The sequence below is a fragment of the Gopherus evgoodei genome, chromosome 13, assembly GCF_007399415.2.
Source record: "Gopherus evgoodei ecotype Sinaloan lineage chromosome 13, rGopEvg1_v1.p, whole genome shotgun sequence".
NCBI lineage: Eukaryota > Metazoa > Chordata > Testudines > Testudinidae > Gopherus > Gopherus evgoodei.
Genome location: NC_044334.1, coordinates 7,868,728 through 7,881,106, shown reverse-complemented (window position 1 = coordinate 7,881,106; position 12,379 = coordinate 7,868,728). Strand labels below are relative to the sequence as shown.

The following is a 12,379-nucleotide window of genomic DNA, read 5'->3' as shown; positions in this document are numbered from 1 at the left end:
AAAGTACAGTTATCTCCTTGATGAAGAGACATATGGCCAAATTCAGAATGTTGTTAGCAATTTGCAATTCCATTTCCTTCAGTGGGCTCCTACCTGCTCACACCAAATCTGAATTGGGCCCCTTTTTTAAAATATGGGCTGCATCCTCAGTTCTACAGCTGGATGTCCTTTAGAAAAACCTTCATGTTAAAAGAGAGAACTACTAGGACATTTAATGATGGTGTAGTTCGTGGGTTCTGAAGGTGGGAAATGACCAAAAAGTGTTGGGATCACACATACCCCATCTTTCCCATATCGCTGGCTAGGTGGGAGGTGGATCCTGATGTGGATAAAACAGAGAACCATCATTTATATAGCTGCTGTATAAAATGGATTCTGGCTGTACTTACATTAGAAACCTCTTTAATTCCAGATGACTTGTATCATGAAACATCAACAGAATATCATGTTGGTTCCAGTGTGGAAAGGCTAAGCATCATAGAGGTAAACACTTAGATTGCATCAAATTAAAATCCCATTTGTTTAGAGAATGTAGCTGGTGAAGTGATGGAGTAAATAGTGCACTTCATTGCTGCAGATGTTTTTAATGTGACCCCTGTGGCATCTCTGTGTCATGGAGCTAGTTCATGACCGTGCTTACATAGTTACTTCACTAAGGTACCTACCTATAGAATATTGTTAACCACGCATAAAAAACGACAAAGCTGAAAGGGCAAATGATGTACCCTTGAACCAACCTAGCAGCAAACATATTCAGAAGTAGCTGAATTTTCCAACTCGGTTACAGAGAGGGGTCCAAATCTGAGCACCACATACCAGCAGCCCTGATGTTCAGGGACATTGTGAGCTCTTTGTGGTTCAGACTCATCTTTCGTTGTAGCACAAAGTGGGGCAGGGATTTTTATTCCTCCCTCTAGAGAGACATGCAAATCAAATCATGTTATGGACAAATCCTTCCCACGCCCCACCAAACACCCTCTAGTTTTGTTCCAAAATTAACATGCGCAGAAATGAGGTGGAAAACAAATAGAGTGAGGGTGTAATAGAGCGATTCTAAATTCTGTGAATTGTTCCTTATGGGGAGGAGCCGTGTTTTTATTTTACAAGTTTAACAAGTCTCAATTATCCAAGAGTAGTTGCATTTCAAGAAATGTGTCTTGAAGTCTTTTTCTAGGACTTGATTGGATTAAAGAATCCAAATAGCCCTCTCCACCCCTTACCTTACCTTTACGAGCAGGAGTCATTGAACTTGACAGGAAAGAAGCCTACAGGTGACTGCTGATAAGCCTCTGGGTGATTCATGGCATCTCAGAACTACATGGGGAAGAACTACACACATAAAATATTTATTACTGAAAGTAAAAGCAATACTGACCTGGTATAACTGCTCCTCCCATGCGTTTAGTCATGTATTTCCAGACAAGAATCCACTTTCATTCACTTTGGCCCACTGTGTCTGTAAAGTGTAAGTGGTGGTGTAAGTTAGAAACTAATAATAATAATAATAATAATAATAATAATACTTAGTTCTTATACAGCATTCCATCCATAGACAAATTCTAACTAGAAATTCCATTTCTTGAAGTCTTTAAATATAGTCTGGATGTCTTTCTGAAAGGTTGCATAGCTCAACCAGAAGTTATGGGCTTGGCACAGGATCTGTTGTATGAAATTCTCTGGCCTGTGTTGTACAGGAGGTCAGGATAGATGATCAAAATGGTTCCTTCTATCACTAAAATGTATGAATCTCAAACTCACTGTTGAGTTGGGTGAATATCACTACCCCCATGTTACAGATAGACACAGCATCCATAGACCTGGTTCCTCTGATATTGGGTAGATGTGGGGAAGAGTTTACACTGCTATTACTTGTGCTAGGAAAAATTAGGACTTGAGTTACTTTACAGAACTGTCAGTCTGGCAACTTTTCATGAGCACAACATTCATGATAAAAAATGACATTGCATTCTAAGAAGAAAAATATTCAAAGAGCTGATGTTTGGGTTAACCTAAGAAGATTTGGAATGTAGCCTTCGTTACCATACAGCAGTGTTTCCCAAACTTGGGACGCCGCTTGTGTAGGAAAAGCCCCTGGTGGGCCGGGCCGGTTTGTTTATCTGCCACGTCCGCAGGTCCAGCCGATCGCGACTCCCACTGGCTGCGGTTTGCTGCTCCAGGCCAATGGGAGCTGCTGGAAGCGGCAGCCAGTACGCCCCTCGGCCCACACCACTTCCAGCAGCTCCCAGTACATCCCTTGGCCCGCACCACTTCCCACAACTCCCATTGGCCTGGAGCATGAACCACGGCCAGTGGGAGCCGCGATCGACCAGACCTGCGGACATGGCAGGTAAACAAACTGGCCCAGTCCTCCAGGGGCTTTCCCTACACAAGCAGCATCCCAAGTTTGGGAAACACTGCCATACAGGGATAAAGTGTTAGGAGAAAGAATTAGAGCAGGACTCCCACAGTGTTTTTACTAAAATTATATGATGACACCTTAAATATATGTTGAATGTTCTGACCTGGTAAAATGCAGTGAAGGAGTCAGTGACACTAGTTATTATCTAGATCTTTAATAATATGATACAGGTTAAAATGGATATTTTTGCACATGCTTTTGGGATATCAGGATTACCTCTCAGGCATTTCGGGAAGAAAGAGTCAAGTTTCTTTAAAGATACCCTCACTACAGGATTCCTTCTTGCGCTTGAAATAAACCATTTCTCCACCACTGCGTATCTTGAAGTGCACCAGTTACAGTTGTGTGGACAATATATATGTTTTGTTTCTATTGGGTAGGAATTGGCCTGTCCCCTGGAGGTGCCTGTATGTCAGGGCAGTGTTCTAAGTACATTGTGAAGGGCTGTGGAATAGAAGGTACTAAATAAACATAGTGTTGTTGGGGCAAATGCCAACGGCTTGGGGGAAACAAGTACTTCCACTGTATTTTGTTTAATTTCCTCTTAGGATGAATCAGTGCAGCCATCCATGCAGCCAAGCAAAATCCATGTCCTAATCTTGGTACTACATGGAGGAAACATCCTGGATACAGGAAGTGGTGACCAGAATTCAAAACAAGGAGATGTCAATACTATCACCACAGTGTTTGATACAGTAATGAGGGTACACTACCCAGCTGCTCTTGGACACATTGCAGTCAAGCTAGTCCCTTGCCCAGCCATCTGTTCAGAAGCCTTTTCACTGGTATCCAAGTAAGTTAGTGCTCCTTTATCTTGGAGAGGGGCACATTTGTAAAATTCTACTCTCTGTTGTAGTGCATCTATAATCAACACTATGGGGTATGCTCTGTCCTTGTTGAGGATGCTCAATATTGATGAGAGCTATCCACACTTTGAGAGCGCACTTTATTAATTAACTAGCAAGCCTTCCAGCCTCAATTTCATACATGGCTGTAATGAATACAATAGCAGTGCAGCTTGAGTTCTGTGATTGATTTACTCAAACTAATCAGATAAGTACTTAAACTTGAATTTTCAGAGTTATTGTCCAAAGGTCATTCTGACTGTGTGTGTTCTCTGAAGATTTAGGTTGAAGGGGGAAAGAAGTGTGTTTTTCCCCAGCCCTAGAGCATTTCTACCAGCAAGAGAACACACAGCTTTTGTACTTGGAGATTTTTTTTTTATGATCTGAAACATTGATTGTGCTGGCTGCAAATGATGAACTCATAACGCATGCCTCTGTCTCTTTCATCTCCTCTCCTATATTCAGCCTCAGCCCTTACAGTTATGATGAAGGATGCCTCTCCAATAGTCAGGATCACATTCCACTTGCTGCACTTCCTCTGCTAGCAACATCATCCCCACAATATCAGGAGGCAGTAGCCACGGTGATTTTGAGAGCCAATCAAGCCTACAGCGAGTTCATTAAATCACAAGAAGGCACATCATTTACTGGCCAGGTGAGTAAGCTGCTGTTTTAGAACAATAAAATGAAAAGCAGACAAGGCCATTTCCCTCTGAATCTCTTGGAAGAGTTGGAAAAGTTGGACAAGGCTGGGCTAATTTATGAAAATGTTTTCTTGGGCTTTTTGTTTTGTTTTTAAGATAAAGATTTTCCCTTATTTTACACTGTTCTTATTGGAGATTAATTTTTATAAGAAGAAAATGCAAATTTGAGCTCAGAAATGTAGCTGTAAAAATGTGAAGTTTAAACAAAAGACACCAAAGGTGTGATGTAGCTCTCCAAATGAGGTGTAAGAAATGCTCTTTATCTATTTTAGGTACTCCTCTGGCCCCCATTACTGTAACATCTGAGCCCTCACAATCTTTAACGTATTTATCCTCACAATGCCCCAGGAAGTAGGGCAGTGCTCTTGTCCCCACTGGAGTGCTGCAGTCTCCAGACAAGGAACTGAGGCACCGAGAGGCTAAGTGACTTTGCCCAAGGTTGCACAGGAAATTTGCGAGAAGGGAATTGAATCTGGGCCTCCTGAAACCCACGGTGGTGCCTTAACCTCCGGACTGTCCTTTCTCACCATGTATCACAAGTGCTTCTGCCTCTCCCCGCCTTTTATAATCAGGGATTTCATGACCTCCCATATGGGAAGAAATTATCTCAGATCCTGCCTCAAGCCAGATCTGCTCCAGAGCTGGAAACCTTCCAAGGTACCTCACAGCCTGATATAAAGGAACTGCTGACCCAGAACTCACCCATTGGACACATGATGGTCAATAATTCCATAGCTGTTTGGGCTAGCAAGAGCTCCTAGGCAGATATTATCTGATTAAGTGGTGATGCTGATAAATACATGAAGGATCTCATGTTCCCCATTTTCTGGGCTTAGATGCTTTATTCCTTTAGCTAGTATTTCTGTGAATTCAAAGTGAGGGGGATCATTTGGGTTTTTTTTCCATCTCTGCTTGCTCTTTCAGGTCTGTTTGGTAGGGGACTGCGTAGGAGGAATCCTGGGATTTGATGCCTTATGTTACAGCAATCAGACTGTGTCTGAGAGCCAAAACAGCAGCCGACGAGGGAGTATTGTGAGTGTGCAGGTAATGTAGCCTACTAGAAACCACTCAGGATAACCCTGTTGGCCACAGAACTTCCCTGTCCGCCCCTAGCTCCAGGCAGAAGGGAGGGTTCCACCTTTAATCCTTCGCAATTCTCCCTCCAGTCATAGGCACTATGGAGGACTGGTTAGGACTCTCAGTGATGCCCTAATATCAGCAACAGTCACCACTGCTAACCTTCTTGTCAAAGCATAAGAATGTCTTTTAGAAAACATGGACTGTTTCTAATTTATTTGGGGCTTTCATCAGAAAGAACAAAGCTCCGTTTTCCAGTTTAATGGAGGGTGTATGCACACGGGGGTGTGTGCCTGTGTCCCTACTTTTGGAGTAGGCTTTGCCCAACCCTGCTGTGTTGTGTTGTTTTGTATTATACACCCGCCTAGTGGCTATAGAAATGTTGTTTTGTTTTAGGTTTGAATACCAGAAATCCCGTATGAAGCTAGGTTGTTTTTTTTAAGTATATTTGTCAAGTGAAAATTCATTACAGACAAGGATGTTCTGAGTAATCTTGCTCAGGACCATTAAACCACCTCTTCTCCCAGGCAGTGTGAGTTGTTAGTGCCCCTTTTAAGCTTTTCAGTTGTGCTCCGAGGTAGGTAAAGTAGAAAAATTCCCAGAGTGCACTTAGATAGGGTAGGTGTTAGGAAATGGAGAGATTAGGTAGATTTGAACTGGAACAAATGAGGAGGCAGTGCGGTTCTTTGAAGAGGGAGGGTCTAATGTGGTTGCACTTCTGACTTGCTGCCTGATGCCTGTGTACTTCAAATCCTAGGACACTGACCTCCTGTCTCCTGGAATAATTGTGAACAATAGTTATTGTTCCAGTGGCTCCAACCTGGAGGCCAGCAGACACCTCAGCAGAAGCAACATTGATATTCCTCGGAGCAACGGAGAGGATCCAAAGAAGCAGCTGCCCCGAAAAAGGAGTGATTCATCAACCTACGAAATGGACACAATAAAGCAACATCAGGCATTCCTTTCAAGGTAAGGTTTCAAAGGAACAATGAGTCAGGAATCCCCAGGGGCAAGAGAGACACCCATGTGCAGTTTTAATGTTGTTTTGTAACCCCGGGGATGGCAAGGTTGAGGAAAATTATTGAAGAACATCAGAGGTGTTCAGATTCCTTTGACAAGTGTGAGCTTTACAGAGGAATTACCAGCAGCATTGTACAGTACCATGTGATTGTTGGGACAAAATTAACCATGAGCTGCTGCTGCGCTGCACCCATGTTACAGTGGGGGGAAAACAGCCGCATAAGAGTAGCAAGAGGTTGGTGGTTGTTTTTTTGCCATGTTACTGCAGCAGAGTAAGTATGTAACTAGTGCAGCTGAGGATGAGACAGGAGGACTTAGAGGCAAATGGCATTTTAAGTTTAGGGATCTATCAAAATTGATCCTGACCTGGCTGGCCTGTTGGTCGGAGAGATGGGCCCGAGCCATCTGTTATGAGCATCCCTAAACGTTGGGATATTTTGAGTCTGGATATGAATGCCGACCCTGGCCCTTCCTGGGTTCCTAGGGCCCTTTGCTGCTATTCTGGAGACACAAGTCCAGAGCAGTAGTCCCTTGCTCCCAGGCCACGGGGTTTGGGATGCTGTAGGTGCAGCACTACGGTCCCCAGAATTACTCAGCTTTGTCCAATCCTGACCCTGACTCTGTTTAAGGAGCGGCATTGACTGGCTCTGAAGGGTGATTCCAAAGCCAAGCTGCCTTGTCTGGAGCTGAGTGGGAGCAGCCCAGGGCCTTGCATGTCAAGCAGGGAGCTGAGGGATCCTCAGGGCTCTGCCAGGGGCACAGTGGAACCCTGGGAGAGGAAATGAGATGATTGTGGATCCTAAAAGAACAGAATCCTAGGCATTAGAGATGGAAGACACCAATTAGTTCCCATCCAGCACGTCCCCAGTTAGTGCAGGAGTGTCTTTGACAGATTACTATACTGAGCACAGCATTAGATTTAAGTGTTGAAAGCTTTGGGTCTCCCCATCCCTTCCCTTGGCATACTGCTCCCCACTCTAACAGAGTGCTCTGAGGGAGGTTTTTGTTCTTGCTCTTCAGCCTGAATTTTCCCTTTTGGGAAATCTCTTTCATAACACCCTCCTGAATCTCCCAGTGCATAGGCTCAGCCAGAGGCATGTGTTGTATATTTACTGTATTGCCAGCACAGGCAGCCAAAGTTGCCTCTGCCCTGTTAATCCCCTCCTCCAAATGAATGTGTACCCTTTACTAAGCATGGAGACTGTTCAGTTACATCAAAAGTCTGTTTCAGTTTCTTACATATATTGAGGCCCTTACGTAGCGTAATACTGAACTTTTTAAATGGTTCTCTAGAAAATCACTTAATTTATTATTAACTGAATTACTTTCCTAGAGGAAGGTCCTGTTACCACTTAGATACTGTTCAAGGAGCATGTCTTTGAAGCAGGACGCTTATGTCTTCAGTGCTGCATTTCCATCAGCTTGTGGAATTAGGAGAGTTCTAGATATTTTCTACTGATCCTTCCCTTTCATTGCCTGACAAGCGATGAACCCTATATGCAACTCCAAGCCTCATTCTCCTACACCCGCTAAGGTCTTCTTTCCATTCCAACTTAAGGGCTTGGAGTCTACACACCTGTCAGGGGCCCTTTACTGAAGGATTTATACAAAAGGGAAGATAAGAAAGTGAATGGTATTGGGGCATGGAACTGCTATATTAAAAAAGATGGCTGCATTTAGGAAAACCAATAAGCTCTTTCCAGCAGGCTAATAAAAGACAATCAGTCTCTTGTCGTAGCTTAGCAAGGCAACCTCCCATGTTAGGCAAATGCTGGTCAAATCAAAACATATTGCTTTCTCCTCCTTGCTTGCTCTAGAAGCCAGAGAGGGCTGTATCCTGGACTGAACCAAGGAAGATACCCTTATTTGGTATCTGGCAAGCAGCTTTTACCTTGTAAAATGGGTGGTGGCCCGGAGTGAGCTAGGGATACTGGCAGGGCCATTGCGTTTACCCTTGTCTGATTGCATATAACCGTGTTACATTATTGTTACATTACACTCTGCTTCTGATGATTGATTAATGAACAGCAGGGTAACCAGTACGATCTCCTATCACTACATAACTTTATCACTAGTATGAATTTTTGCTATGAAAACCAAGACATGATGTAATATGGTTACATGGATTAATGGAGAGATCTTGGCAGGAGAGAGACCCATTTTCCTAATGAGCACAGCAAATGTGTGTCATTCAGGCAGCCTGGCATATGGCGAGCTTTCCATCAGTGCCCAGTGCAGACTTTAACACATGCCAAAGACAGATTAATTTTCATTCGCGTGTTAGACTTATCCACTGCTTTGGGACAATGCCCAGCAAAGTCAGAGCGTCAGCCGGTGAGACGACCACTCTTTTATTTTTAAATTCAATCCTTCTGCACAGCTACAATATTTCTGGTAGTGTTCGTTTTATATTGTCAATTAATTGACTTGCTACTAAACCCAATTTGATCCTGTCTAATCACTGCAGCTGTAGCATTCTAAAGGAAAAGCAGAACCATGTGGATTGCTTTGGGCATGATGGATTCTGATTCCCCCTCAGATCTCATTTCCTTTGATTCCCAAAAGGGCTGTTGCATATTCACTAAAATGAGAAAAAACTGTACCAAATGGCTTATTAGAGTGTGTTTTCTCTCCCCCATATCCAACCTGAGGGAGGCTGAAGGAAGGTACTTGGAATGTAACAGAAGCTGAAACCTATCTAGAAAATCCGTTCCTGCCATAATATATCTGATATATGTGCCGTCTGTCATTTTATGTATTCATTTGAATCAAGCTAATGGACTGGTTCTTCTCTAAAAGGGTGAACTTGTTGCTTGTCAAGTTGACTTAGTTACATGTAAGACCAATGTGTTGTAGCCCTGACAGCCAAAATGGTTCTGCTTTTACCAGAGGATTGTTCTTTTGCACATGCACGCTAACATCATGCGTTCCAGCAGTGTGACCTCTTGGAGCATTGTTCATGTCACAGGAAGGGAAGCAGGTACACTTTAGCTGTCATTGCTGTTCACCGTCTTGATGCCACTGTTTTGACTTTCTCAATGATTTGTGTGCACAGTATAAGCAAGCATCATAACTTGCTCTTGTTGTTAGTTTATTCCCTAACTCTAGACATAGAGAAAGACATTACAGAAAATACATCACAGTGTGGTACGGTGCAAAGGTTTTATTAGTGTCTGTCTAGATTGGCAGCCAGTGGAGGCTCAATGAGAAAATAAAATCAGAGTGAAACCAATTTACCTTCTTCCCAGCTGTGTGTGTGTCATTCGCAGCTGTTCGTTTGTCAGACTGGCCTTCCCAGATGAAGGATGCATGCAAGGGCAGCTGCTCCAGTATCCCAGTCGGCACAGTGCACACAGCCATGTTCCACTGGGGGCTCCAAGACAGCAGCCGTAGCAGGACTTCACTGCACAGCCTGGCAGCCACTATGCTTTCAGAAGGGCCCCTAATGAATGAGCACTTCATGCCTAGAGCTAGGGCAAATTGCAGTGACCCCCTCTAGAACTCTGCCCCAGAGCCGGGAAGGGCAGTGTCATTTGGAGTTAGCTGACTCCAGGCCAGTAGAACTTTTCTGTCAAACCAAGCTGCCATGTAATTCATTTATCCTCCATATTTTATAGGAAAATTCTTTCAACTATGTTACTGAGAGCTTTAAATACAGCCAAATTGTCTTGGTCTAACTCTGCAGGCCTTGGAAATTTACAATTCAGATCAGACTCCTAGAGTCTGAAATAAAAACAAACCCTCTTCCTTCTGATCCATACATTGTGATGTTTAGCCTCTGATATCTCACAACCCACCAGCTGTAGAATAAAAACAAGCACTCTGTCGTGTTGGAAGCTGGAGTGATCCCCAGCTCACCCACGTAAGACAGCTTGTGTTTCTAACCCTGGTGGAGTTCCAGGAATATTGGACTTGACCTATAAATCTGCATATTGCCACCCTGCACTTCAGACCCATTGAATTTTGTAAAGAAATGAGACCCTTTAGAAGGGGAAAAGAAACAAATTAGGGGCAGGCTTTATATTTTTTAATTGAAGCTTTCTGAAGTTGCTCAGGATGGGGCAAGAGGGGAGTTTAAAATGTGAGTAGTCAAGACACACATGGATTACTGTGCAGAATGCAGGGGAGGTTATTGCTGGTGCATGATAAATGCAGTTTATCACATGGTTTGCTCAGTTCATCACACTGAAATCACCGCCATAGTATATGGGGTATAAATGTGTATAGGTTTTTATATAAGCTTATGCTGTTAGAAAACTCTGTGGCGTGAAGTCAGTGCACAAGAATGTAGGAAACCCTCTTGCAGATTTTGATATTTCTTGTTCTCTTTCCCCTCCCATTTTCTTTTTTCTTTCCTTTGTAATCCCCTAACATTTGTCCCACTTCCTTGAAGAAGAAATGGGTAAGCACAGCTCATTGCTTTCCGTGGCACTGAGAAATAGAGTGATGAAAAGAAAAAAATGTTGACAAGAAGAGAGACAGTATTAACAATACATGTACTGGGAGTTAAGTTAAAATTGATTGTAAATGCTGCTTTGTGCATGGTACTATAGTAATTTTTGTTTGCTCTTGCTAGCATGCAAATTACTACTTCAGCAGCGGCAGCCAACATTTGACTCAAATCCACAAAGAGCGTATTAGAGATTGGAGGAGTGGGGACAGGAATCTTAGAGATTGTAGCTCACTTGGTGCTTGAATTTATGGGCTGGATCATATCAGTGAAACAAGGGAACTCTGCTTTGATAGGGTCTCTCACTGGCATGTAGAGGCACCGCTGATTAATGGATACATTTCCTTTCTTAAAGTAAGAAGGATTATCTACACCATTAGCCACAGTACAATCTGTGTTCATTTTTTCTTTTAAAAAAAAAACAAAAACCCACACCCTTGTGAACAAAATTTTGGCTTTTGACCCTGTTCTGATTTCTGAAATTATTTGTTGTTTTAGTTTACATTCTAGTGTTCTGAGAAATGACCCAGGATCCAGACGATCGAGTAGCTCCACAATGTTGGATGGAGGAAACCTTGGAAAATTTGAATTTGAGATCACTGATTTCTTCCTGTTTGGGTCTCCCTTGGGCCTGGTCCTTGCATTGAGAAAAACCGTCATCCCAGCTCTTGACAGTAGGTTTTGGCATGCACCAGTGGTTCCACTTACTGGGCATTTTAAATACCTTCTACTACAAAAAGCTCTCAGACTTGCAAAGAACAAATCCAGTAACTTGGATAAGATGAACTGTAGAACATATTGTGAAACTAAATTATATATGTGTTGTTCCACCATACAAGTTAGTACTGGCTACTCCTATAAATATTGATTACACATTTTTTTGTCATTTAGCCCTAGACAACAAAAATCTAAACATATGCAGCAAAAAACTATTTAGTAAAGTATGTTCCAAAGAAACATCAGTTGTCCTGCTTGACTTACAACTGCAGTGTGATGGAAGTAAGCGCTATTAAAGGGCTTTTTTTCCCCTCATGCTGTATTTTACAACTAGTAAATCACCTTTTAAATAGATTTATACGAGCCTCACAAATAACTTTGTAATACTTGGGAGTTTCTTTTTTCCCCTCCTTTTCTCCTTAGTCTTTCAGCTGAGGCCAGCCTGCCAACAAGTCTATAACCTGTTCCATCCTGCAGACCCATCTGCCTCACGCCTTGAGCCCCTTTTGGAAAAGAGATTCCACGTGTTGCCTCCCTTCAATATTCCACGCTACCAGAGGTTCCCATTAGGTGACGGCAGTTCTACTCTTCTGGGTACGTCAGTTTTTATTTGTTATCTGCTTGTGGCCCAAAGACTGTGCTCTCGGCACAGACGCTGAGGTCGGGGGTGTTTTAACAATGTGAAGTGCACAGGATTGGCCTCATAGTGTTTAGCTTCTTCAGAAAGTTCCCAGGCAAGTGGATTTTTCTTTACAAATTCAACGCCTCACATCCCAAATGCCATTGTTGTCATTTATTAAATAAAACCCAGAAGTTGCTTTGAGTCAATATGCAATGTACTCTGTATGTTGTTCTCCATTTTACATCCTAGTCAGTGCTTGGGATTGGAACCATTTCATAGGAACGGAACACATGATCAGCTAGGCTGAGATTTAGGGACTTGATCTTTCAGGGGGTCGATGAGGACTGGGAGGGAGCAGAGCAAAGCCACGTAAGGGATGCAGTTTGCTTTGTTGCACACAATCCATAGGAGTGAAGCAAGCTGAGGGGACTGGGTGCCCAAATACCATTAGCTATGCATGGCACATTCTGTTGAACTGCTGCTGCATATTTTGCCCATGCAAATGGCTCAACTAAGGGAGCCATG

At 43.0% G+C, this 12,379-nt stretch overlaps 1 protein-coding gene across 15 annotated transcripts in view; it reads left to right on the top strand.

The window, feature by feature from the left end:
• The window catches only part of PITPNM2 (phosphatidylinositol transfer protein membrane associated 2), a 191,432-nt gene that overhangs the window by 145,409 nt on the left and 33,644 nt on the right, over positions 1–12,379 (top strand). For all 15 annotated transcript variants that reach the window (XM_030582797.1, XM_030582795.1, XM_030582793.1 and 12 more), the window contains 7 exons: positions 413–483; positions 2,968–3,212; positions 3,730–3,919; positions 4,893–5,012; positions 5,803–6,014; positions 11,014–11,189; positions 11,656–11,826. In XM_030582797.1, coding sequence (XP_030438657.1) covers positions 413–483; positions 2,968–3,212; positions 3,730–3,919; positions 4,893–5,012; positions 5,803–6,014; positions 11,014–11,189; positions 11,656–11,826 — 1,185 coding nt within the window. The remainder of the gene's footprint in view (positions 1–412; positions 484–2,967; positions 3,213–3,729; positions 3,920–4,892; positions 5,013–5,802; positions 6,015–11,013; positions 11,190–11,655; positions 11,827–12,379) is intronic.